Raw genomic sequence first — 25,183 nt, 5'->3', positions numbered from 1 at the left:
CCAGCTCATGAATATTAAGTAGGATGTGCTTCCGCGCTTTCGGGTTGCGTAACCTCATTAATATGTAAGAGCCAAGTCTTCAGGGGTTCTTTAATTGGCCAGCTGTCTTTTGCCGATGTCTCTTTTCAACCAATCCCCTAAACGTTCTGGGCGAGCGTGACGTTGCGTCATTAATATTCACGAGCGGCGCGTTTCGTGGGCGGGGCTTCGCGTTACCGGTGTGTTGGCAACCCGGCGGTTCGTTTCGGTCTGAACGGCGGAGGAAACCGTGTCGGAAACACGGGATGGAGCGGGGATGAAACAACTCTTCATCACACAAGACCAAACTGAGAAAAGTACAGTGAGTATATGATGCGATTTGAAAGAAATATTCATATCTTCAGGCGCATAAAGGGTTAAATTCGGTTATTCAGCAAAAACCCACCGGTAGTTTCTTCAGTCTGATTACATTTTCCATGAAAAGTTATTATAATCATCGCCCGAGTCACTGAAGAACAAAGTACGCATTTAAACGCGCGTAATACACGAAGTTTCGGCTATAAAATAGTTTATATTGGGAAAAAACTCCGTTTTAAATACATCATTAGTAATTTTCCACTTCGACAAACATCAAGAAAGCTTAAATATTCCTGAATGGATATGTGTGGTTAGAGTTAATGTGTTTGTATTTGTGAGTAAATTGTAAATAAAGCTGCAGGAGCTCCGCGCATGCGCAGATCGCGACACTTCCGGGCTTTTAAAGTTGATCTCCCTCAGCAGAAATAAACATATTCTGAGGGATTTAAAGTCTATGGTCACGCACACTTGCTATTAAAGTTAGGCAGATCACTACAACTTCCATTTGTATAAACAAATATTGTAAAATTACATCAGTAGTTTCAAACACCGTGTAAAAGACCGATTCTGTGTTAATAACCTGCTCTTATGGCATTAAAAACAAGATTTGAACTTATTTAAAGCCATTTTTCAGAGATTTTCAGATATCCACTTTACTGGACGGTTTGCATTCTTGTTTTTAACTGAAGAGATACTGTACTTAACACAATATAGCTAGTAATAACACCGTAATACTGGGTGTGTTAACAAACCAATGAATACAATATAAAATCATGTGAAAACTATTAAATATAATACAACTTCAATTATTGCAAATGCGACTGAGTTTGTTGAAGAACTTCATACGTGTTGAATGTCACGTGTAGTGTTGGGGTAACGCATTACTTTTAAAATTTACAACAAAATATCGGAGTTACTGATCAAAAAAGTAATGCAAGTTACTTTTTCACATTTATTTGACACATTTATCATCAGTGAACGGCCAATCACAGGCTGTGGATCAACTGAGATTAATTTCTCTCTTTCTAATATTACATGATTGAAAAATGTGAAGAATTTAAACAAATAGACAGGAAGAAAAGAGCCGTCTATGACAGGACAACTTAAAGAAATATCTTATACGTCAATATAAGTAAAAGTTATGAAGTTAGTTTAGTTGATATATAGAGAATTTGTTGATTTTAAAGTTCATTTGTATGACCTTTTATATAGGCTATTTATATTCATTTTAACTAAGTGCCTATTAATGATTGATGAACTAAAATGATACATGTGTAATTGATTAAGGGTTTAATAATTACACAAGTGATATCTAAATCATTCAAAAGTATTATTATTATAAATAAGTTAAAACCATTTGCTATGTCGTGACCGTTAATGTGGAGTAGAAACAGGGGGCGTGGCTTCACTGCATCAGAGGCGTGTCACTTTGCTCACAGCTGATTGGTCTATTTCAGTTTGAGATGTCTTCTCCAGAACATGAGCAGGTCAGCTGTGGAGTGTGAGTTACTGTAGAGATGAACACTAAAGCCAAACCACTTTAATGGCACCTAAACCCAGGATTGGCACAAACTAAGCTTAAACTCATCTGGCTAGCAGCTAAACCGGCTTCATGGTACAGGCCTGTGTTCATAGACAGCTCTTCTCTGTCTTCTCTAATAAACCACACCTGCCACAGCAGTAGTTCTCCCCGCCTGCATGTTTAAAGTTTATGCCAAGCCCATCTCGGGAATTGGGCTATCAAAATTATTTCCGAACTTCCCAGTGGTAAACACAACATCAGAGGGCGTTCATGTGCAATTTGTACCTGGGAAACTCGTATTTACGATAATTCCGATAGCACGTGAAGGCAGCATAAGTTCAGAGGCGTTGTGTGTGAACATGTTATTGTAGCTCTAATGGTTATTGTAGCTCTAATGGTTATTGTAGCTCTAATGGTTATTGTAGCTCTAATGGTTGTTCTAATGGTTAATGTAGTTCTAATAGTTGTTCTAATGGTTATTGTAGTTCTAATGGTTATTGTAGTTCTAATGGTTAATGTAGTAATAATGGTTAATGTAGTTCTAATGGTTAATGTAGTTCTAATGGTTATTGTAGTTCTAATGGTTAATGTAGTAATAATGGTTATTGTAGTTCTAATGGTTATTGTAGTTCTAATGGTTAATGTAGTTCTAATGGTTATTGTAGTTCTAATGGTTAATGTAGTTCTAATGGTTATTGTAGTTCTAATGGTTATTGTAGCTCTAATGGTTGTTCTAATGGTTAATGTAGTTCTAATAGTTGTTCTAATGGTTATTGTAGTTCTAATGGTTATTGTAGTTCTAATGGTTATTGTAGCTCTAATGGTTGTTCTAATGGTTAATGTAGTTCTAATAGTTGTTCTAATGGTTATTGTAGTTCTAATGGTTATTGTAGTTCTAATGGTTAATGTAGTAATAATGGTTAATGTAGTGCTAATGGTTATTGTAGTTCTAATGGTTGTTCTAATGGTTATTGTAGTTCTAATGGTTGTTCTAATGGTTATTGTAGTTCTAATGGTTGTTCTAATGGTTAATGTAGTTCTAATGGTTATTGTAGTTCTAATGGTTATTGTAGTTCTAATGGTTAATGTAGTTATAATGGTTAATGTAGTTATAATGGTTAATGTAGTGCTAATGGTTGTTCTAATGGTTATTGTAGTTTCAATGGTTATTGTAGTTCTAATGGTTATTGTAGTTCTAATAGTTGTTCTAATGGTTATTGTAGTTCTAATGGTTATTGTAGTTCTAATGGTTATTGTAGTTCTAATAGTTGTTCTAATGGTTATTGTAGTTCTAATGGTTATTGTAGTTCTAATGGTTATTGTAGTTATAATGGTTAATGTAGTGCTAATGGTTATTGTAGTTATAATGGTTAATGTAGTGCTAATGGTTGTTCTAATGGTTATTGTAGTTTCAATGGTTATTGTAGTTCTAATGGTTATTGTAGTTCTAATGGTTATTGTAGTTCTAATGGTTATTGTAGTTCCAATGGTTATTGTGGTTCTAATGGTTAATGTAGTGCTAATGGTTATTGTAGTTATAATGGTTAATGTAGTGCTAATGGTTGTTCTAATGGTTATTGTAGTTTCAATGGTTATTGTAGTTCTAATGGTTATTGTAGTTCTAATGGTTATTGTAGTTCTAATGGTTATTGTAGTTCTAATGGTTATTGTAGTTATAATGGTTAATGTAGTGCTAATGGTTGTTCTAATGGTTATTGTAGTTTCAATGGTTATTGTAGTTCTAATGGTTATTGTAGTTCTAATAGTTGTTCTAATGGTTATTGTAGTTCTAATGGTTGTTCTAATGGTTATTGTAGTTCTAATGGTTATTGTAGTAATAATGGTTAATGTAGTTCTAATGGTTATTGTAGTTCTAATGGTTAATGTAGTAATAATGGTTAATGTAGTTCTAATGGTTATTGTAGTTCTAATGGTTATTGTAGTTCTAATGGTTAATGTAGTTCTAATGGTTAATGTAGTGCTAATGGTTGTTCTAATGGTTATTGTAGTTTCAATGGTTATTGTAGTTCTAATGGTTATTGTAGTTCTAATAGTTGTTCTAATGGTTATTGTAGCTCTAATGGTTGTTCTAATGGTTATTGTAGTTCTAATGGTTGTTCTAATGGTTAATGTAGTTCTAATGGTTGTTCTAATGGTTATTGTAGTTCAAATGGTTATTGTAGTTCTAATGGTTAATGTAGTAATAATGGTTAATGTAGTTCTAATGGTTATTGTAGTTCTAATGGTTAATGTAGTAATAATGGTTATTGTAGTTCTAATGGTTATTGTAGTTCTAATGGTTATTGTAGATCTAATGGTTAATGTAGTTCTAATGGTTAATGTAGTTCTAATGGTTGTTCTAATGGTTATTGTAGTTCTAATGATTAATGTAGTAATAATGGTTAATGTAGTTCTAATGGTTATTGTAGTTCTAATGGTTAATGTAGTAATAATGGTTAATGTAGTTCTAATGGTTATTGTAGTTCTAATGGTTATTGTAGTTCTAATGGTTAATGTAGTAATAATGGTTAATGTAGTTCTAATGGTTAATGTAGTGCTAATGGTTGTTCTAATGGTTATTGTAGTTTCAATGGTTATTGTAGTTCTAATGGTTATTGTAGTTCTAATAGTTGTTCTAATGGTTATTGTAGTTCTAATGGTTGTTCTAATGGTTATTGTAGTTCTAATGGTTATTGTAGTTCTAATGGTTAATGTAGTAATAATGGTTAATGTAGTTCTAATGGTTATTGTAGTTCTAATGGTTAATGTAGTAATAATGGTTAATGTAGTTCTAATGGTTATTGTAGTTCTAATGGTTATTGTAGTTCTAATGGTTAATGTAGTTCTAATGGTTAATGTAGTGCTAATGGTTGTTCTAATGGTTATTGTAGTTTCAATGGTTATTGTAGTTCTAATGGTTATTGTAGTTCTAATAGTTGTTCTAATGGTTATTGTAGCTCTAATGGTTGTTCTAATGGTTATTGTAGTTCTAATGGTTGTTCTAATGGTTAATGTAGTTCTAATGGTTGTTCTAATGGTTATTGTAGTTCAAATGGTTATTGTAGTTCTAATGGTTAATGTAGTAATAATGGTTAATGTAGTTCTAATGGTTATTGTAGTTCTAATGGTTAATGTAGTAATAATGGTTATTGTAGTTCTAATGGTTATTGTAGTTCTAATGGTTATTGTAGATCTAATGGTTAATGTAGTTCTAATGGTTAATGTAGTTCTAATGGTTGTTCTAATGGTTATTGTAGTTCTAATGATTAATGTAGTAATAATGGTTAATGTAGTTCTAATGGTTATTGTAGTTCTAATGGTTAATGTAGTAATAATGGTTAATGTAGTTCTAATGGTTATTGTAGTTCTAATGGTTATTGTAGTTCTAATGGTTAATGTAGTAATAATGGTTAATGTAGTTCTAATGGTTAATGTAGTGCTAATGGTTGTTCTAATGGTTATTGTAGTTCTAATGGTTAATGTAGTTCTAATGGTTATTGTAGTTCTAATGGTTATTGTAGTTCTAATAGTTGTTCTAATGGTTATTGTAGTTCTAATGGTTATTGTAGTTCTAATGGTTATTGTTAGGGGTGCACCGATCCGATATTAGGATCGGATATCGGCCGCGATACTGACAAAATAGCTGGATCGGGGATCGGAAAAATTAACAGATCCACAAGCCGATCCAGGTGTTTTTTTCCGTCGCAGCAGAACCTACGTCATTTGTCAGCTTCACGTGTGTCGCATGCTAGAAGGGAGCGAGCCAGAGAGTCGGCTGTGTGGAGGAGATATTTCACGCTTGCCACGCCAACTAGTTCGTCGCTGTTTCGAGGGTATTACTGCAAAGTCAGGGTCTTTCCTGCATTGACATTTTTTTGACGGCCAAAGCCTAATTTGATGAGTTATTGTGATTTACGAGTGATGTAGAACAGATGCTGCGCTTGTGACTGAGTGACAGAGAGACCGATCTGAGAGCTCCTCCCCCGCGCGCGCTCTCTGGGTCTTCAAAATAATCAGTGTTCGCTCTCATATTTCACATATTAATCCAAATCAAAAGCTCGGAAGACCGAAACCATGTTGCACGTGACACATTCGGACAATTTTGTCCTTGAATTATCACTGGGTGTGAATTGCGCTCAAAAAACATTGACTCTTCTCTGACCAGCTGACATAAAGCATACTTTCAATAAGCGGGAGACAAATTATATCCAGTTATGAAGTGTTTTCTGTGTGTTGACATCTTTCGCGATGTTCTAACAGACGGGATTCGCACACAACGCGTCTGCTAATGTCCGATTCGTGACCTAATGACTCCTTTGAACCGAATCATTTTAACGACTGGCCAGAACAACTGAACTGTCCAACACTGAACTCATGAATCAGTTTATTAATTTACTCAGAACGCAACTGAAATGAGAACACAAGTGCTTACCCATTTTAGCAAGAGTGGGTAGTAAGAATTATTTTTAATTATCAACAGTATTTCATCTTATTTCTGTTGACAATGTGTAGTAAAATAAATAGGCCTAGCCTACAATCATTTAATCTGGAGTGAGGTGAAACCAGAACAAAGTTGTTATTAGCTAGCTGATCATTTTTATTAAATTGCATATGGTAGAAAATTAGACTATTTGTTAATTTGTAATGCTACTTTTTAATATTGATATGATTATATACCAAAACAATTATCTGTAGTGTAAAAAATGTTTGGTAACTGTCAGATTACTATTGTATGTTTGACCAATACACTGTTTTTTGTTTCCACTGCTACATTTTATTTATTTAAAGAAGTTAGATTACATTCTATTTTAGATTTGAATGCACAATTGTTTTTTAAATAAATAAGAATTCAACACCTTACATACATCTGTTATTTTGTCTTAGTTATGTTTAGTTAGTAAAGTCTGGTGCCTTTAGTCTCTTCAAGGAAGGTATAAGGTGGAAGATATACAGTTTATTATTAATTCAACAATATATCGGATCGGTATCGGGTATCGACAGATACACAAAGCCCAGGCATCGGTATCGGTATCGGGACTGAAAAAGTCGGATCGGTGCACCCCTAGTTATTGTAGTTCTAATGGTTAATGTAGTTCTAATAGTTGTTCTAATGGTTATTGTAGTTCTAATGGTTATTGTAGTTTCAATGGTTATTGTAGTTCTAATGGTTATTGTAGTTCTAATAGTTGTTCTAATGGTTATTGAAGTTCTAATGGTTAATGTAGTGCTAATGGTTATTGTAGTTCTAATAGTTGTTCTAATGGTTATTGTAGTTCTAGACTAAATGTGAGCATTTACTAATCTCACTTGTACAAAAAAGATTTAGTATTCCTCAAAATGAATAAAATCACAATACTCTGCAAATTGAATATTAAATAAAACGATTATTTTTATGCATTTAATCTCACTTTATTGACCAATGTACTTGCCGTCGTCTTCTTCTGTTCTCCAGAAGGAAAGAGCTGAGAGGTCTGTTTGAGCGGCGCCCTCTACTGTACACTTCCTTCAGCCTGAGGCTTATTTACACTGGTGGGAAATTTGCACAAGAATAGAACTGTTTTGTTATTAAAAAACAGAAAAAACAAACGAGCCCAGCCCAGGTGAGAAAAAGTAACTTACATTATGTAATCAGATTACTTTTGGATAGATTACTTTTTGATGTAACGAGTAAGGTAACGCATTACAAGTAACGAGCATTATGTAATCAGATTACTTTTTGATGTAACAAGTAAAGTAACATTCATTATGTAATCAGGGGCCGGTTGCATAAACCGTTAAGACTAGTCTTACAAGTTAGACTTACTTTTTTTTCTTCAAGACTGTTCATAACTTTTTAACAATCAGTTACATAAAAACATAGACTGGCCTAATTTGATACGAAAAGTAAGACTGAATGCCACTTGCCGAACTGCTGGTGGCTCAGACTAGATCTTAAGACACTTTCTTAACACAACGGCTTAGTTTATGCAACTGGCCCCAGATAACTTTTTGATGTAACGAGTAAAGTAACGCATTACACAATCAGAATACTCTCACACATGTACACACACTTATATTTTATTAACCATATTGTTATCGTCTGAATTGATTGGTTCTGTGAGAGATCCTTCATTCAATCATTTACTAAACAAATCAGCTTTTTTCCATTAAACTCGACCTCAGATCGACTCACCTTCAGAGGATCACAAACACAGCCTTTCATTCGTTATGAGACGAGAGTCTTTAATCCTCAGGTCGCTCCTGAGAACGAGTGAACTCTTAAATCAGGTTTCAGCTTCACGGTTTCTGCCATCCCCTCTGCAGAGTCTGAAGGTTGAAGTGTGTGTCTGTAGGTTAGGGTTCAGTGTTTGCATTGTCACTGTTGCGAGGCTCAATGATCTCAGATGAGCTCTGGGAGACACTCGTATAAAGACGCGCGCGCGAGAGAGACGCGCACACACTGATCCAGAGACAAACACAGGACATGAGAGCCAGAAGGAAAGGTAGACAATCATTCATGCTCCTCTTCAGTTGGCCTTTTTATTTATTAGTGTTTACTATTACTTTATAGTTTGCTTTTGGAGAAGAAGAGCGAAATATCTGTTGGACATTAAAACCGACCCACGCTTCTAATGTGAATTGTTTAATAAGAAACTATTCGTAATTTGATTTGTGTTATACATGCTCAGTTTTTTGGACTGGTTAATCTCTCACCTTTCACAGGTGAAGTCATGGTTTCCGTGCCAACAATGACATAAGCAGCGCTGTGATTGTTTGACTCAGACGCGTTTCTGTGTCACAGTTGAAGCTTGTCTTCATGCCATGGCGTGTGATTCCTCGATGAAGCGTGTAGTAATGATGTTAGTGTGTAGTAATGATGTTAGTGTGTAGTAATGATGTTAAACAGCCGTGTTTAGCGCTGGACTCCCTCGTGTCATCATTACAGTGATGTTTGCTGTTGTTTCAGAGGCTCAGGGCTCATGGGAAAACATGCAAAAAGGTCATCAACATAATTAATGAGCACAGATGTGGTTTCAAGCCACATGTTCTTTAGCAGACTTGATTTCTTTTGGTTGAGCACCTGAGTTTCCTCATTATGGTCGTACACGCGTTCTATGATTGCTTTGAAATGCCTCTTTTGGTCTTACAGTACCTGTGAACAAAACATTGAGTAAATAGTTTTATAGCTGATGTGTTTTTTGTATTTCATGCATTGAGGCAGTCAAACATATTCGGTTCGGTCAAAGTAACACATTACAAGTAACGTACATTATGTAATCAGATTACTTTTTGATGTAACGAGTAAAGTAACGTATTACAAGTAACGTACATTATGTAATCGGATTACTTTTTGATGTAACGAGTAAAGTAACGCATTACAAGTAACGTACATTATGTAATCAGATTACTTTTTGATGTAACGAGTAAAGTAACGTATTACAAGTAACGTACATTATGTAATCGGATTACTTTTTGATGTAACTAGTAAAGTAAAACATTACAAGTAACATGCATTATGTAATCAGATTACTTTTTGATGTAACGAGAAAAGTAACATTACAAGTAACATACATTATGTAATCGGATTACTTTTTGATGTAACTAGTAAAGTAACGCATTACAAGTAACGTGCATTATGTAATCAGATTACTTTTTGTTGTAACGAGTAAAGTAAAACATTACAAGTAACATACATTATGTAATCGGATTACTTTTTGATGTAACGAGTAAAGTAACGCATTACAAGTAACGTACATTATGTAATCAGATTACTTTTTGTTGTAACGAGTAAAGTAAAACATTACAAGTAACAGCATTATGTAATCCGATTACTTTTTGATGTACAAGTAAAGTAACGCATTACAAGTAACGTGCATTATGTAATCAGATTACTTTTTGATGTAGCGAGTAAAGTAACGCATTACAAGTAACATGCATTATGTAATCAGATTACTTTTCGATGTAACACGTAAAGTAACGAGATAAAGTGCGATAAAATAAACACGTTTGCATGTTTTTTTCCCATTAGTTGCATGTTATGGAAGCAAAATAGACCAAAACGGATCCGTGATTAGAGTTTGTAGATGAAATGACGGCTCTTTCTCTTCTGTGTCAGTAGGGAGCCGTGACTCGATGCACTCCATGCGGGTTCCCGTTCACGGTGACTCCATGTTCTCGTCCGTCACCAGCTCCGTCTCCGACCCGCGCTTCCGCTTCCGATGGCGAGCCATCACCGTGGTGACCCTGCTGGCCCTGGGCGTCCTCCTGTATCTGCACCAATCGTCCGGCTCGTCTGAGCTCGGCTCTGATAGGTCCAGCCGGGACGTGTCCGGCGTGATGGCGGAATCACCGGACTCGCCTTACAACGACACGTACCCGCTCAGTCCCCCGGAACACACGGCCAGCGGGATCCGGTACCGGATCGGAGTGATCGCAGACCTGGACACGAACTCTCAGAGCCAGAAGGGCAACACGTGGTTCAGCTACCTGAAGCGGGGCCACCTGCTGGTGTCCGGGAGCGGGGACAGTGTGTCCGTGGACTGGGATCCCGACGCCGTGGTTCTGGAGAGCCATCTGTCGGAGAAGGGGCGGGGCATGGAGCTGTCCGAGCTGGTGGCGTTTAACGGGCACCTGTACACCGTGGATGACCGCACCGGGGTGGTTTACCGGATCGAGGGCAACAGAGCCGTGCCCTGGGTCATTCTGACGGACGGAGATGGCAGCGTCTCTAAAGGTTTTTATTTTTATTTTATTTGACCTTTATTTAACCAGACGATTAAAAATCTCTTTCACAGGAGTGTCCTGGCCAAGAATGGGCTGCAGTTACAAACACAAACTTACAAGACAAAACAAAAGAAACAACTTAAAATCTAGGCCTGTGCGATATTGAAGAAAAATGCGATATCCTCGTTAAATAATGCGATATTCGATATGCGATACGATATTGCTTTAAAGGGTTAGTTCAGCCAAAACTGTAAATTGTGTGATTAATGACTGAGCCTCATGTGGTTGGACACCCGTCAGACCTCCGTTCATCTTCAGACACAAATGAAGATATTTTAGTGTAAATCTGATGCTCTGAAAGGCCTCCATTGGCTCAACTTTACACTCTCAAGACCCTTAAAAGACACTAAAGACTAAAGTTACAAAGTCCATCTCACTACAGCGGCTCTACAATAACTTTATGAAGACGAGAATAGTTTCTGTGCGCAAAAAAACCCTAAATAACGACTTATATAGTGATGACGATTTCAAAACACGGCCTCATGAAGCTTCGAAGCGTTATGAATCAGTGAGTCGATTCAGTGGTTCAGAGCGTTATGAATCAGTGAGTCGATTCAGCGGTTCAGAGCGTTATGAATCAGTGAGTCGATTCAGCGGTTCTGAGCGTTATGAATCAGTGAGTCGATTCAGCGGTTCAGAGCGTTATGAATCAGTGAGTCGATTCAGCGGTTCAGAGCGTTATGAATCAGTGAGTCGATTCAGCAGTTCAGAGCGTTATGAATCAGTGAGTCGATTCAGCGGTTCTGAGCGTTATGAATCAGTGAGTCGATTCATGATTCGGATCGCGTGTCAAATTGCTGAAATCAGTTGACTTTGGCGATTCAAACTACTGATTCATAACACTTCGAAGTACGACCGGCTCAAAGCCGTGACAAATAAATGGAGGATATAGTAGGTTGGTGAGGTTTTGCAACACATAAGGTTTATTTATGTAAATAATAAAATATATAATACAATAAATCAAGGCCAAAATAACTACACTCTCTGTCAGACAAATGATGCTAATGTGTCAGACAGAACCAAATTCAAAGTAATGACAAAAGCAAGTAAACAAAACCATAACGAAACTGAAAAGGGAGCAAACAACTCAGGAGATTCACCCCTTCACTGTTGAGTCCTTTTTTTCTGCATTCTGGCTGATTTGTAGATATCATCACAAAAAAACTAATTCCCATTCATTTCCTATGGGGGTCATTTTTGACCCGACTATTTTTTTTACGACCACTTAGACTTTTAAAATCCTGTCCCCAATATTTGTGAGTGTTCATATACCAAGTACCAATAAAGTCATCAAGTTTCAGACCATTCCGATGAAGCTAAGATTGAAATTTTTTTTTTATATATAAAACGCAAGCTCCACTATAGTGTATAAATGTGCTATTGCGTGATAAAAATGCTCAATGTGTCCACCGGATGGCACCGATCTCATTAAAAACATTGCTTTCATGAGGCCTAGGCTTGACTCTAAAATGAAATACAGCTTTAATAAAAAAATTATATATACATATAAATTTTTTTTATTATATTCAGTGGGAAAAAATGGGTCATAATTATTGCATAAATATTAATTATAAATCATAAAATTATCTCAAAACACCAAAAAAGAAAAGAAAAAATATTATTGAACAAAAATATATTTCATTGATTTTACTCAAATCTTTTTTTTATCTTAATCCCGAAGGTCCTGAGTGTGACCCATAAGTGAAGAACCCCAGAGGGTTAAAACCAGTTTCAGTGTATGAAGCCGTGACTGGATCACATCTAAAGCCGTCTGAAGCTTAGGCAAGGTTTGCTGTTTAGAGGGCGCACCACAATACATGACATCTGCATAAAAGTGACAATTTACTTCCTCAATATCACAATCAAGACTATTTATGTAGATGGTAAATAAAAGAGGCCCTAACACAGACCCTTGGGGAACACCTTTAACAACCTCCAACACATCGAGTTCTTCCGCTTAAATCATTCGGTAAATCTTCATCTCACTAAAGGTAAATACGGCGTGTTATAGGCTATCTAGATGCATTTACAACCCTTTGACCTTTGACCCTGCAGGTTTTAAAGCGGAGTGGATGGCTGTGAAGGACGAGCGTCTGTATGTGGGCGGCCTGGGGAAGGAGTGGACGACCATCAGCGGAGACTTCGTCAATAATAACCCCGAGTGGATCAAGGTGATTGGCTTGCATGGGGACGTGGAGCACGAGAACTGGGTGCCGCGTTACAACGCAATGAAGAAAGCAGCAGATATTAAACCACCAGGTGAGCGCACACACACACACACACACACACACACACACACACACACACACACACACACACACCTGAGCTTGATCACATGACCTCACTTCGCTGACGTCCAGCACACTCCCCCTTCAGACTAATCACTCATGTACACCTGTTTCTGGAAAATGTGTTTTTTAAATGTATTATTATATATACACCGATCAGGCGTAACATTATGACCCCTGTTAGTGGGTGGGATATATTGCCCCCGGCTCAATTTTTTTGTGATTTTAAAACGCAAATGACACATTTCTGAGCGTGACTTAAAGAGAATGACACATTTAATATTTTAAAAATGATTTACGCCTGTAACTCAAGGAAGTGTTGTGACGCATGACTCGAAAAATAAAAGACAAAACTGACGGTTCGGTACCAGTTCAGTACAGCAGTTTTACAAAATTGCTTTTTATTTATTTTTTATATTTAACAGTGGTTTACTGAAGAAGAAGAAAAAAAAGTGTCTGTCCTTGAATTAATTAAATTATAACTAAAAGTTTATTGAAGATATTGCTGTAAAATATATAGGGAGGTCTTGCACATTAATATTAAAGGTTAACAACAGAGCCCAAACTATTAGCCGTAATTCAGCTGCTATTTATTTTTAGGCCTAATAATCAACACTCTAATAACACAGCAAACATGTAAACTTCACATTAGGCAGTTTTTTCAATAACTTCCAAATCTAATTATGAAATAGTTTTTTTCTCCAATTTGTTGTTGAAATATAATAATTTATACAGTGTGTGTCATTTTCATGACAGTTTTATTTAAACACATGAAATAATCAAGATATCACTAACAGGTTCAGTAGAATATCATGAATTTAACGGCTAATATCATGAATATAACGGCTAATATCATGAATATAACGGCTAATATCATGATTATAACGGCTAATATCATGAATATAACGGCTAATATCATGAATATAACGGCTAATATAATGAATATAACGGCTAATATCATGAATATAACGGCTAATATCATGATTATAACGGCTAATATCATGAATATAACGGCTAATATCATGATTATAACGGCTAATATCATGATTATAACGGCTAATATCATGAATATAACGGCTAATATAATGATTATAACGGCTAATATCATGAATATAACGGCTAATATCATGAATATAACGGCTAATATCATGAATATAACGGCTAATATAATGAATATAACGGCTAATATCATGATTATAACGGCTAATATCATGAATATAACGGCTAATATCATGAATATAACGGCTAATATCATGAATATAACGGCTAATATCATGATTATAACGGCTAATATCATGAATATAACGGCTAATATCATGAATATAACGGCTAATATCATGATTATAACGGCTAATATCATGAATATAACGGCTAATATAATGATTATAACGGCTAATATAATGAATATAACGGCTAATATCATGAATATAACGGCTAATATCATGATTATAACGGCTAATATAATGAATATAACGGCTAATATCATGAATATAACGGCTAATATCATGAATATAACGGCTAATATCATGATTATAACGGCTAATATCATGAATATAACGGCTAATATAATGAATATAACGGCTAATATCATGAATATAACGGCTAATATCATGAATATAACGGCTAATATCATGATTATAACGGCTAATATCATGAATATAACGGCTAATATCATGATTATAACGGCTAATATAATGAATATAACGGCTAATATCATGAATATAACGGCTAATATCATGAATATAACGGCTAATATCATGATTATAACGGCTAATATAATGAATATAACGGCTAATATCATGAATATAACGGCTAATATAATGAATATAACGGCTAATATCATGAATATAACGGCTAATATCATGAATATAACGGCTAATATCATGATTATAACGGCTAATATCATGAATATAACGGCTAATATCATGAATATAACGGCTAATATCATGATTATAACGGCTAATATCATGAATATAACGGCTAATATCATGATTATAACGGCTAATATAACGGCTAATATAATGAATATAACGGCTAATATCATGATTATAACGGCTAATATAACGGCTAATATAATGAATATAACGGCTAATATCATGATTATAACGGCTAATATAACGGCTAATATAATGAATATAACGGCTAATATCATGAATATAACGGCTAATATCATGAATATAACGGCTAATATCATGATTATAACGGCTAATATCATGATTATAACGGCTAATATAATGATTATAACGGCTAATATCATGAATATAACGGCTAATATCATGATTATAACGGCTAATATAACGGCTAATATAATGAATATAACGGCTAATATCATGATTATAACGGCTAATATAACGGCTAATATAATGAATATAACGGCTAATATCATGAATATAACGGCTAATATCATGAATATAACGGCTAATATCATGATTATAACGGCTAATATCATGATTATAACGGCTAATATAATGATTATAACGGCTAATATCATGAATATAACGGCTAATATCATGAATATAACGGCTAATATCATGATTATAACGGCTAATATCATGAATATAACGGCTAATATAATGAATATAACGGCTAATATAATGATTATAACGGCTAATATCATGAATATAACGGCTAATATCATGAATATAACGGCTAATATCATGAATATAACGGCTAATATCATGATTATAACGGCTAATATCATGAATATAACGGCTAATATCATGAATATAACGGCTAATATCATGAATATAACGGCTAATATCATGATTATAACGGCTAATATAATGAATATAACGGCTAATATCATGAATATAACGGCTAATATCATGAATATAACGGCTAATATAATGATTATAACGGCTAATATAATGAATATAACGGCTAATATAATGATTATAACGGCTAATATCATGAATATAACGGCTAATATCATGAATATAACGGCTAATATAATGATTATAACGGCTAATATCATGAATATAACGGCTAATATCATGAATATAACGGCTAATATCATGATTATAACGGCTAATATCATGATTATAACGGCTAATATCATGATTATAACGGCTAATATCATGAATATAACGGCTAATATCATGATTATAACGGCTAATATCATGATTATAACGGCTAATATCATGATTATAACGGCTAATATCATGATTATAACGGCTAATATAATGAATATAACGGCTAATATAATGAATATAACGGCTAATATCATGAATATAACGGCTAATATAATGAATATAACAACTAATATAATGATTATAACGGCTAATATAATGAATATAACAGCTAATATCATGATTATAACGGCTAATATAATGAATATAACGGCTAATATCATGAATATAACGGCTAATATAATGAATATAACGGCTAATATAATGAATATAACGGCTAATATAATGAATATAACGGCTAATATAATGATTATAACGGCTAATATAATGAATATAACGGCTAATATCATGATTATAACGGCTAATATAATGAATATAACGGCTAATATAATGAATATAACGGCTAATATAATGATTATAACGGCTAATATAATGAATATAACGGCTAATATAATGAATATAACGGCTAATATCATGATTATAACGGCTAATATAATGAATATAACGGCTAATATAATGAATATAACGGCTAATATAATGAATATAACGGCTAATATCATGAATATAACGGCTAATATAATGAATATAACGGCTAATATCATGAATATAACGGCTAATATAATGAATATAACGGCTAATATAATGATTATAACGGCTAATATAATGAATATAACGGCTAATATAATGAATATAACGGCTAATATCATGATTATAACGGCTAATATAATGAATATAACGGCTAATATAATGAATATAACGGCTAATATAATGAATATAACGGCTAATATCACGAATATAACGGCTAATATAATGAATATAACGGCTAATATAATGATTATAACGGCTAATATAATGAATATAACGGCTAATATAATGATTATAACGGCTAATATAATGAATATAACGGCTAATATAATGATTATAACGGCTAATATAATGAATATAACGGCTAATATAATGAATATAACGGCTAATATCATGATTATAACGGCTAATATAATGAATATAACGGCTAATATAATGAATATAACGGCTAATATAATGAATATAACGGCTAATATCATGATTATAACGGCTAATATAATGATTATAACGGCTAATATAATGATTATAACGGCTAATATAATGAATATAACGGCTAATATAATGAATATAACGGCTAATATAATGAATATAACGGCTAATATAATGATTATAACGGCTAATATCATGAATATAACGGCTAATATCACGAATATAACGGCTAATATCATGATTATAACGGCTAATATAATGAATATAACGGCTAATATAATGAATATAACGGCTAATATAATGAATATAACGGCTAATATCACGAATATAACGGCTAATATCATGATTATAACGGCTAATATAATGATTATAACGGCTAATATAATGAATATAACGGCTAATATAATGATTATAACGGCTAATATCATGAATATAACGGCTAATATCACGAATATAACGGCTAATATCATGATTATAACGGCTAATATAATGAATATAACGGCTAATATAATGAATATAACGGCTAATATAATGAATATAACGGCTAATATCACGATTATAACGGCTAATATCATGAATATAACGGCTAATATAATGAATATAACGGCTAATATAATGAATATAACGGCTAATATCACGAATATAACGGCTAATATCATGATTATAACGGCTAATATAATGATTATAACGGCTAATATAATGAATATAACGGCTAATATAATGAATATAACGGCTAATATAATGAATATAACGGCTAATATCATGAATATAACGGCTAATATAATGATTATAACGGCTAATATAATGATTATAACGGCTAATATCATGAATATAACGGCTAATATAATGAATATAACGGCTAATATCATGATTATAACGGCTAATATCATGATTATAACGGCTAATATAATGAATATAACGGCTAATATAATGAATATAACGGCTAATATAATGATTATAACGGCTAATATAATGATTATAACGGCTAATATAATGATTATAACGGCTAATATCATGAATATAACGGCTAATATAATGAATATAACGGCTAATATAATGAATATAACGGCTAATATAATGATTATAACGGCTAATATAATGATTATAACGGCTAATATCATGATTATAACGGCTAATATCATGATTATAACGGCTAATATAATGATTATAACGGCTAATATAATGAATATAACGGCTAATATAATGAATATAACGGCTAATATAATGAATATAACGGCTAATATAATGAATATAACGGCTAATATAATGATTATAACGGCTAATATCATGATTATAACGGCTAATATAATGATTATAACGGCTAATATAATGAATATAACGGCTAATATAATGATTATAACGGCTAATATAATGATTATAACGGCTAATATCATGATTATAACGGCTAATATAATGAATATAACGGCTAATATAATGAATATAACGGCTAATATAATGAATATAACGGCTAATATAATGATTATAACGGCTAATATCATGATTATAACGGCTAATATAATGAATATAACGGCTAATATAATGAATATAACGGCTAATATAATGAATATAACGGCTAATATAATGATTATAACGGCTAATATCATGATTATAACGGCTAATATAATGAATATAACGGCTAATATAATGATTATAACGGCTAATATAATGATTATAACGGCTAATATAATGATTATAACGGCTAATATAATGAATATAACGGCTAATATAATGATTATAACGGCTAATATCATGATTATAACGGCTAATATAATGATTATAACGGCTAATATAATGAATATAACGGCTAATATAATGAATATAACGGCTAATATAATGAATATAACGGCTAATATAATGATTATAACGGCTAATATCATGATTATAACGGCTAATATAATGATTATAACGGCTAATATAATGATTATAACGGCTAATATCATGATTATAACGGCTAATATAATGATTATAACGGCTAATATAATGATTATAACGGCTAATATAATGAATATAACGGCTAATATCATGAATATAACGGCTAATATAATGAATATAACGGCTAATATCATGAATATAACGGCTAATATAATGAATATAACGGCTAATATCATGAATATAACGGCTAATATCATGAATATAACGGCTAATATCATGAATATAACGGCTAATATAATGAATATAACGGCTAATATAATGAATATAACGGCTAATATAATGATTATAACGGCTAATATAATGATTATAACGGCTAATATCATGAATATAACGGCTAATATCATGAATATAACGGCTAATATCATGAATATAACGGCTAATATCATGAATATAACGGCTAATATAATGAATATAACGGCTAATATAATGAATATAACGGCTAATATCATGAATATAACGGCTAATATCATGAATATAACGGCTAATATCTTGAATATAACGGCTAATATAATGATTATAACGGCTAATATAATGATTATAACGGCTAATATCATGATTATAACGGCTAATATAATGAATATAACGGCTAATATAATGAATATAACGGCTAATATAATGAATATAACGGCTAATATAATGATTATAACGGCTAATATCATGATTATAACGGCTAATATAATGAATATAACGGCTAATATAATGAATATAACGGCTAATATAATGAATATAACGGCTAATATAATGATTATAACGGCTAATATCATGATTATAACGGCTAATATAATGAATATAACGGCTAATATAATGATTATAACGGCTAATATAATGATTATAACGGCTAATATAATGATTATAACGGCTAATATAATGAATATAACGGCTAATATAATGATTATAACGGCTAATATCATGATTATAACGGCTAATATAATGATTATAACGGCTAATATAATGAATATAACGGCTAATATAATGAATATAACGGCTAATATAATGAATATAACGGCTAATATAATGATTATAACGGCTAATATCATGATTATAACGGCTAATATAATGATTATAACGGCTAATATAATGATTATAACGGCTAATATCATGATTATAACGGCTAATATAATGATTATAACGGCTAATATAATGATTATAACGGCTAATATAATGAATATAACGGCTAATATCATGAATATAACGGCTAATATAATGAATATAACGGCTAATATCATGAATATAACGGCTAATATAATGAATATAACGGCTAATATCATGAATATAACGGCTAATATCATGAATATAACGGCTAATATCATGAATATAACGGCTAATATAATGAATATAACGGCTAATATAATGAATATAACGGCTAATATAATGATTATAACGGCTAATATAATGATTATAACGGCTAATATCATGAATATAACGGCTAATATCATGAATATAACGGCTAATATCATGAATATAACGGCTAATATCATGAATATAACGGCTAATATAATGAATATAACGGCTAATATAATGAATATAACGGCTAATATCATGAATATAACGGCTAATATCATGAATATAACGGCTAATATCTTGAATATAACGGCTAATATAATGAATATAACGGCTAATATAATGAATATAACGGCTAATATCATGAATATAACGGCTAATATCATGAATATAACGGCTAATATAATGAATATAACGGCTAATATCATGAATATAACGGCTAATATCATGAATATAACGGCTAATATAATGAATATAACGGCTAATATCATGAATATATTTAGTGAAAGAGTTGATTTCTCTAGTGAATATAATTCTGTGGACACTGAATGACTGCCTGAGGTAAATGCAATGCTAACGTTACATGACATTGTTTAGTTTACAGCAGTTATATTGACGTCTTTCCGCCGTTGAAACACTGATTTAGCGATTACACCACATGTACACATGACAGTAAGTTGTAATGTATCCTCAGCATACCTTCAGATGTTCATTCATGTTTATTCTTTAGTAAGAGCTACTAACCCTTTAAAGATAGCACTCGGAAACCGTTCGGTAACGTTACACAGAGCTCTCCGGTTCTACGCGATTCACGTAAATGACCCAATCGACTAAGAAAACGGCGTTTGTCGCCGAAAAGCGCCAAGTTAGCAGGTGTGTAATGTGTGTAATGTTGTTTGGTCTCAGGTTATCTGATCCACGAGTCGGCCGTGTGGAGTGAGCGTCTCCAGCGCTGGTTCTTCCTGCCTCGCCGCGCGAGCTCTGAACGCTACGAGGAAACCGCAGACGAGCGGCGCGGCACAAACCTCATCCTGAGCTGCTCGCCGGACTTCAGCCGGGTCTCAGCCGCCCGGGTCGGCCCGCTCAAGCCCACGCTCGGCTTCTCCTCCTTCAAGTTCATCCCAGACACGGACGATCAGATCATAGTGGCCCTCAAGTCTGAGGAGGACGCGGGGCAGATCGCCAGCTACATCTCGGCCTTCACGCTGGACGGACGCATCCTGCTGCCCGACACCAAGATCGCGGACGTCAAATATGAAGGTCTGGAGTTCATATAGACACAAACACTGTGTGTGTGTGTGTGTGTGTGTGTGACGCTGAAGCACACACTACAGAAGCTCAGGGACTGAAGATGCAATAATAGAGGAAGCCTCTAACCAAACTCTAATGTGTGCGTTGAAGAAATGCACCTGAGCCTTAATCGCCTTTACTAAAACTACAAAACCTCAATGTCTTATCAGCAACACTTTACAATCTCACGTGTTAACATTAGCAATAGAAACACTTTATTCATCTTAAACGGTAATCTTTTAACCCTCTGGGGTACTTCGGGTCAAAAATGACCCGAAGCGTTTTATACATAAAAAAAAAAAATCGTAGCTTCATCGGAATGTGTGCGTGTGTTTTTGTGTGCATAAGTGTGTGTGTGTGTGTGTGTGTTTTTTTTGTCCCTTTTGCACTCTTGATGTTTTAGAGATCTTCACTGTTGAGTCTTTTTTTCTGCATTCTGGCTGATTTGTAGATTGTACGCACAAAAAAACTAATTTCCCATTTATTTCCTATGGGGGTCATTTTTGACCTGAAGGTCCTGAGTGTGACTATTTTTTTTTACAACCACTTAGACTTTTCAAATCCTGTCCCCAATTTTTTTTGGGTGTTCATATACCAAGTACCAATAAAGTCACCAAGTTTCGGACCATTCCGATGAAGCTACGATTTTTTTTTTTTTATTATTATAAAACGCAAAATCCTCTATAGTGTATAAATGTGCTATTGCGTGATAAAAATGCTCAATGTGTCCACCGGATGGCACCGATGAGGCCTAGGCTTGACTCTAACATGAAATACAGCTTTAATAAAAAAAATAAAAAAATGATATATATATATAATTGTTATTATATTCAATGGGAAAAAATGGGTCATAATTATTGCATAAATATTCATTATAAATCATAAAATGATCTCAAAACACCAAAAAAAGAAAAGAAAAAATATTATTGAACAAAAATATATTTAATTGATTTTACTCAAATCTTTTTAATCTTAATCCCGAAGGTCCTGAGTGTGACCCATAAGTGAAGAACCCCAGAGGGTTAATGTGTGTTGGTAAATGTTGATCTAAACATTGACTGATATTAGTTAACCAACTAATGTTGACGAATGAAACCTTGTAAAGTGTTATGGTTTTATTTGTTGTGGGTTATTGTGAGTGTATGAACTACACTGGACATGTTAGACGAGAGATTAAAAGACGTACATATTAAAATGAATATGCAAATAAAGATTTATTAATAATTTGAGACATTGTGATTCCTTCAGTGCAGAGTTGATTCATGATTCATGATGAGCGTGTCAGAGTTTAGTTCCCATGATGAGCAGGTTTGTGGGAAGCCCTTCGACCTCGAGCACCTGGAAGATGTTCAGCGTCTTCAGGAAGTCGATCATCCTCCTGTCTCTGGACCTGAACTCACTGAAAACCCCTTTAGACCCTGAGGAAACACACACACACACCATCAAAACCCCTTTAGACCCTGAGGAAACACACACACACACCATCAAAACCCCTTTAGACCCTGAGGAAACACACACACACACCATCAAAACCCCTTTAGACCCTGAGGAAACACACACACACACACCATCAAAACCCCTTTAGACCCTGAGGAAACACACACACACACACCATCAAAACCCCTTTAGACCCTGAGGAAACACACACACACACACACACACCATCAAAACCCCTTTAGACCCTGAGGAAACACACACACACACACCATCAAAACCCCTTTAGACCCTGAGGAAACACACACACACACACACACACCATCAAAACCCCTTTAGACCCTGAGGAAACACACACACACACACACACACCATCAAAACCCCTTTAGACCCTGAGGAAACACACACACACACACCATCAAAACCCCTTTAGACCCTGAGGAAACACACACACACACACACACACCATCAAAACCCCTTTAGACCCTGAGGAAACACACACACACACACACACCATCAAAACCCCTTTAGACCCTGAGGAAACACACACACACACCATCAAAACCCCTTTAGACCCTGAGGAAACACACACACACCATCAAAACCCCTTTAGACCCTGAGGAAACACACACACACACACACACCATCAAAACCCCTTTAGACCCTGAGGAAACACACACACACACACACACACACACACACACACACACACACCATCAAAACCCCTTTAGACCCTGAGGAAACACACACACACCATCAAAACCCCTTTAGACCCTGAGGAAACACACACACACACACACACACACACACACACCATCAAAACCCCTTTAGACCCTGAGGAAACACACACACACCATCAAAACCCCTTTAGACCCTGAGGAAACACACACACACACACCATCAAAACCCCTTTAGACCCTGAGGAAACACACACACACACACACACACACCATCAAAACCCCTTTAGACCCTGAGGAAACACACACACACACACCATCAAAACCCCTTTAGACCCTGAGGAAACACACACACACACACACACACACACACACACACCATCAAAACCCCTTTAGACCCTGAGGAAACACACACACACACACACACCATCAAAACCCCTTTAGACCCTGAGGAAACACACACACACACACACACACACACACACCATCAAAACCCCTTTAGACCCTGAGGAAACACACACACACACACACACACACACACACCATCAAAACCCCTTTAGACCCTGAGGAAACACACACACACACCATCAAGCCCTCCACAGGGGGAAAGAGACACATTACATTTACTCGCATTACTGTCATTGAGTAGTTTTTCTGTGTACTTCTACTTTTTTAAGTAGTTTTAAAAATCTGTCATTTTACTTTTGCTTAAGTATGTTTGAAGTATTGTACTTCGTTACATTTTAAACCACATCCGTTACTGAGTAAAATAAAGAAATAATAGGAAAGTGGGGAAAAAGCGATCCGGAAACGACTGCATTGAGTTGAAGGCGGGAGAACGCGCAAAAATATTTGTATCGTCATATATTTGTATAAAAATCATAAAAAGGAAAAATTCATAGGATTCTTAAACATCAAGTTAATGATAAAAAATAAGTTATTAATCTAATTCATAACCATTTATTGAATTTGCTTGATTGGACATGTTTTATTGAAATTTTAATAAACAAAACAAACGGTTTCAAGTTTTTTATAATAAAGCATTTGTTCAACCAAAAAAAAAAACAGTTTTCATTCATTTAATATAAATTTAACAGGTGATAATACCATAATTTAATAATAGTTTATTTATTAAATAATTGTTTAATGTCGTGATGCTGTGATGTTTTCATATCGTGAAAATCTCATTCAACCACAATCCTCCACAGGAGAGGACGTTTTAAATAAACTACTTTTTACTTTTACTTGAGTACATTTTTAGGCCGATACTTTTACTTGTACTTCAGTAAAAATGACGATACAAATATTTTTGCGCGTTCTCCCGCCTTCAACTCAATGCAGTCGTTTCCGGATCGCTTTTTCCCCACTTTCCTATGATTTATTTATTTTACTCAGTAACGGATGTGGTTTAAAATGTAGCGAAGTACAATACTTCAGTAAAAGTACTATTACGTCAATGAAATGTGACTTGAGTAGAATGTTTGGTGGTGTTTTCCTGAACTCACCGGCGTCCCTGAG

At 34.2% G+C, this 25,183-nt stretch overlaps 2 protein-coding genes across 7 annotated transcripts in view; one reads left to right on the top strand and one right to left on the bottom strand.

Moving 5' to 3' along the window:
• Positions 1-188: 188 nt before the first annotated feature.
• cant1b (calcium activated nucleotidase 1b) lies at positions 189-22,337 on the top strand. 5 transcript variants are annotated; one of them, XM_079845167.1, is made up of 5 exons: positions 189-340; positions 7,311-7,458; positions 9,954-10,571; positions 12,677-12,880; positions 21,171-22,337. In XM_079845167.1, exons 3-5 carry the CDS (start codon positions 9,971-9,973, stop codon positions 21,539-21,541), a joined length of 1,176 nt encoding a protein of 391 aa, XP_079701293.1. In that variant the 5' UTR covers positions 189-340; positions 7,311-7,458; positions 9,954-9,970; the 3' UTR covers positions 21,542-22,337. The 5 variants fall into 5 exon arrangements, with proteins under 5 accessions (XP_079701293.1, XP_079701292.1, XP_079701294.1 ...); XM_079845166.1 differs by lacking the exon at positions 7,311-7,458 and having other exon boundaries at positions 196-340; XM_079845168.1 differs by lacking the exon at positions 7,311-7,458 and having other exon boundaries at positions 210-340; positions 9,957-10,571.
• Positions 22,338-22,749: 412 nt separating this feature from the next.
• ogal (O-GlcNAcase like) overlaps positions 22,750-25,183 on the bottom strand; it is a 24,068-nt gene continuing 21,634 nt past the window's right edge. The window contains exons 15-16 of one of the 2 annotated variants that reach the window (XM_079845162.1): positions 25,171-25,183; positions 22,750-22,972 (exon numbers count right to left, since the gene is read on the bottom strand). The exon at positions 25,171-25,183 is cut by the window's right edge and continues 111 nt beyond it. In XM_079845162.1, coding sequence (XP_079701288.1) covers positions 22,836-22,972; positions 25,171-25,183 — 150 coding nt within the window. In that variant the 3' untranslated portion in view covers positions 22,750-22,835. Of the gene's footprint in view, positions 23,015-25,170 lie in introns of both variants that reach the window. The other variant, XM_079845161.1, reaches the window with a different exon arrangement.

The sequence above is a fragment of the Gobio gobio genome, assembly GCF_949357685.1.
Source record: "Gobio gobio genome assembly, chromosome: 19".
Lineage (NCBI taxonomy): Eukaryota > Metazoa > Chordata > Actinopteri > Cypriniformes > Gobionidae > Gobio > Gobio gobio.
The sequence above is the reverse complement of the archived record's forward strand: the minus strand, read 5'-3'. Positions and strand labels throughout refer to the sequence as shown.

Excerpts from the sequence above, each read along its gene's own strand:
- cant1b (XM_079845164.1), top strand. Across the intron at positions 10,572-12,676 it reads AGATGGCAGCGTCTCTAAAG|GTTTTAAAGCGGAGTGGATG; the intron begins GTTTTTATTTTT and ends TTGACCCTGCAG. Across the intron at positions 12,881-21,170 it reads AGCAGATATTAAACCACCAG|GTTATCTGATCCACGAGTCG; the intron begins GTGAGCGCACAC and ends GTTTGGTCTCAG.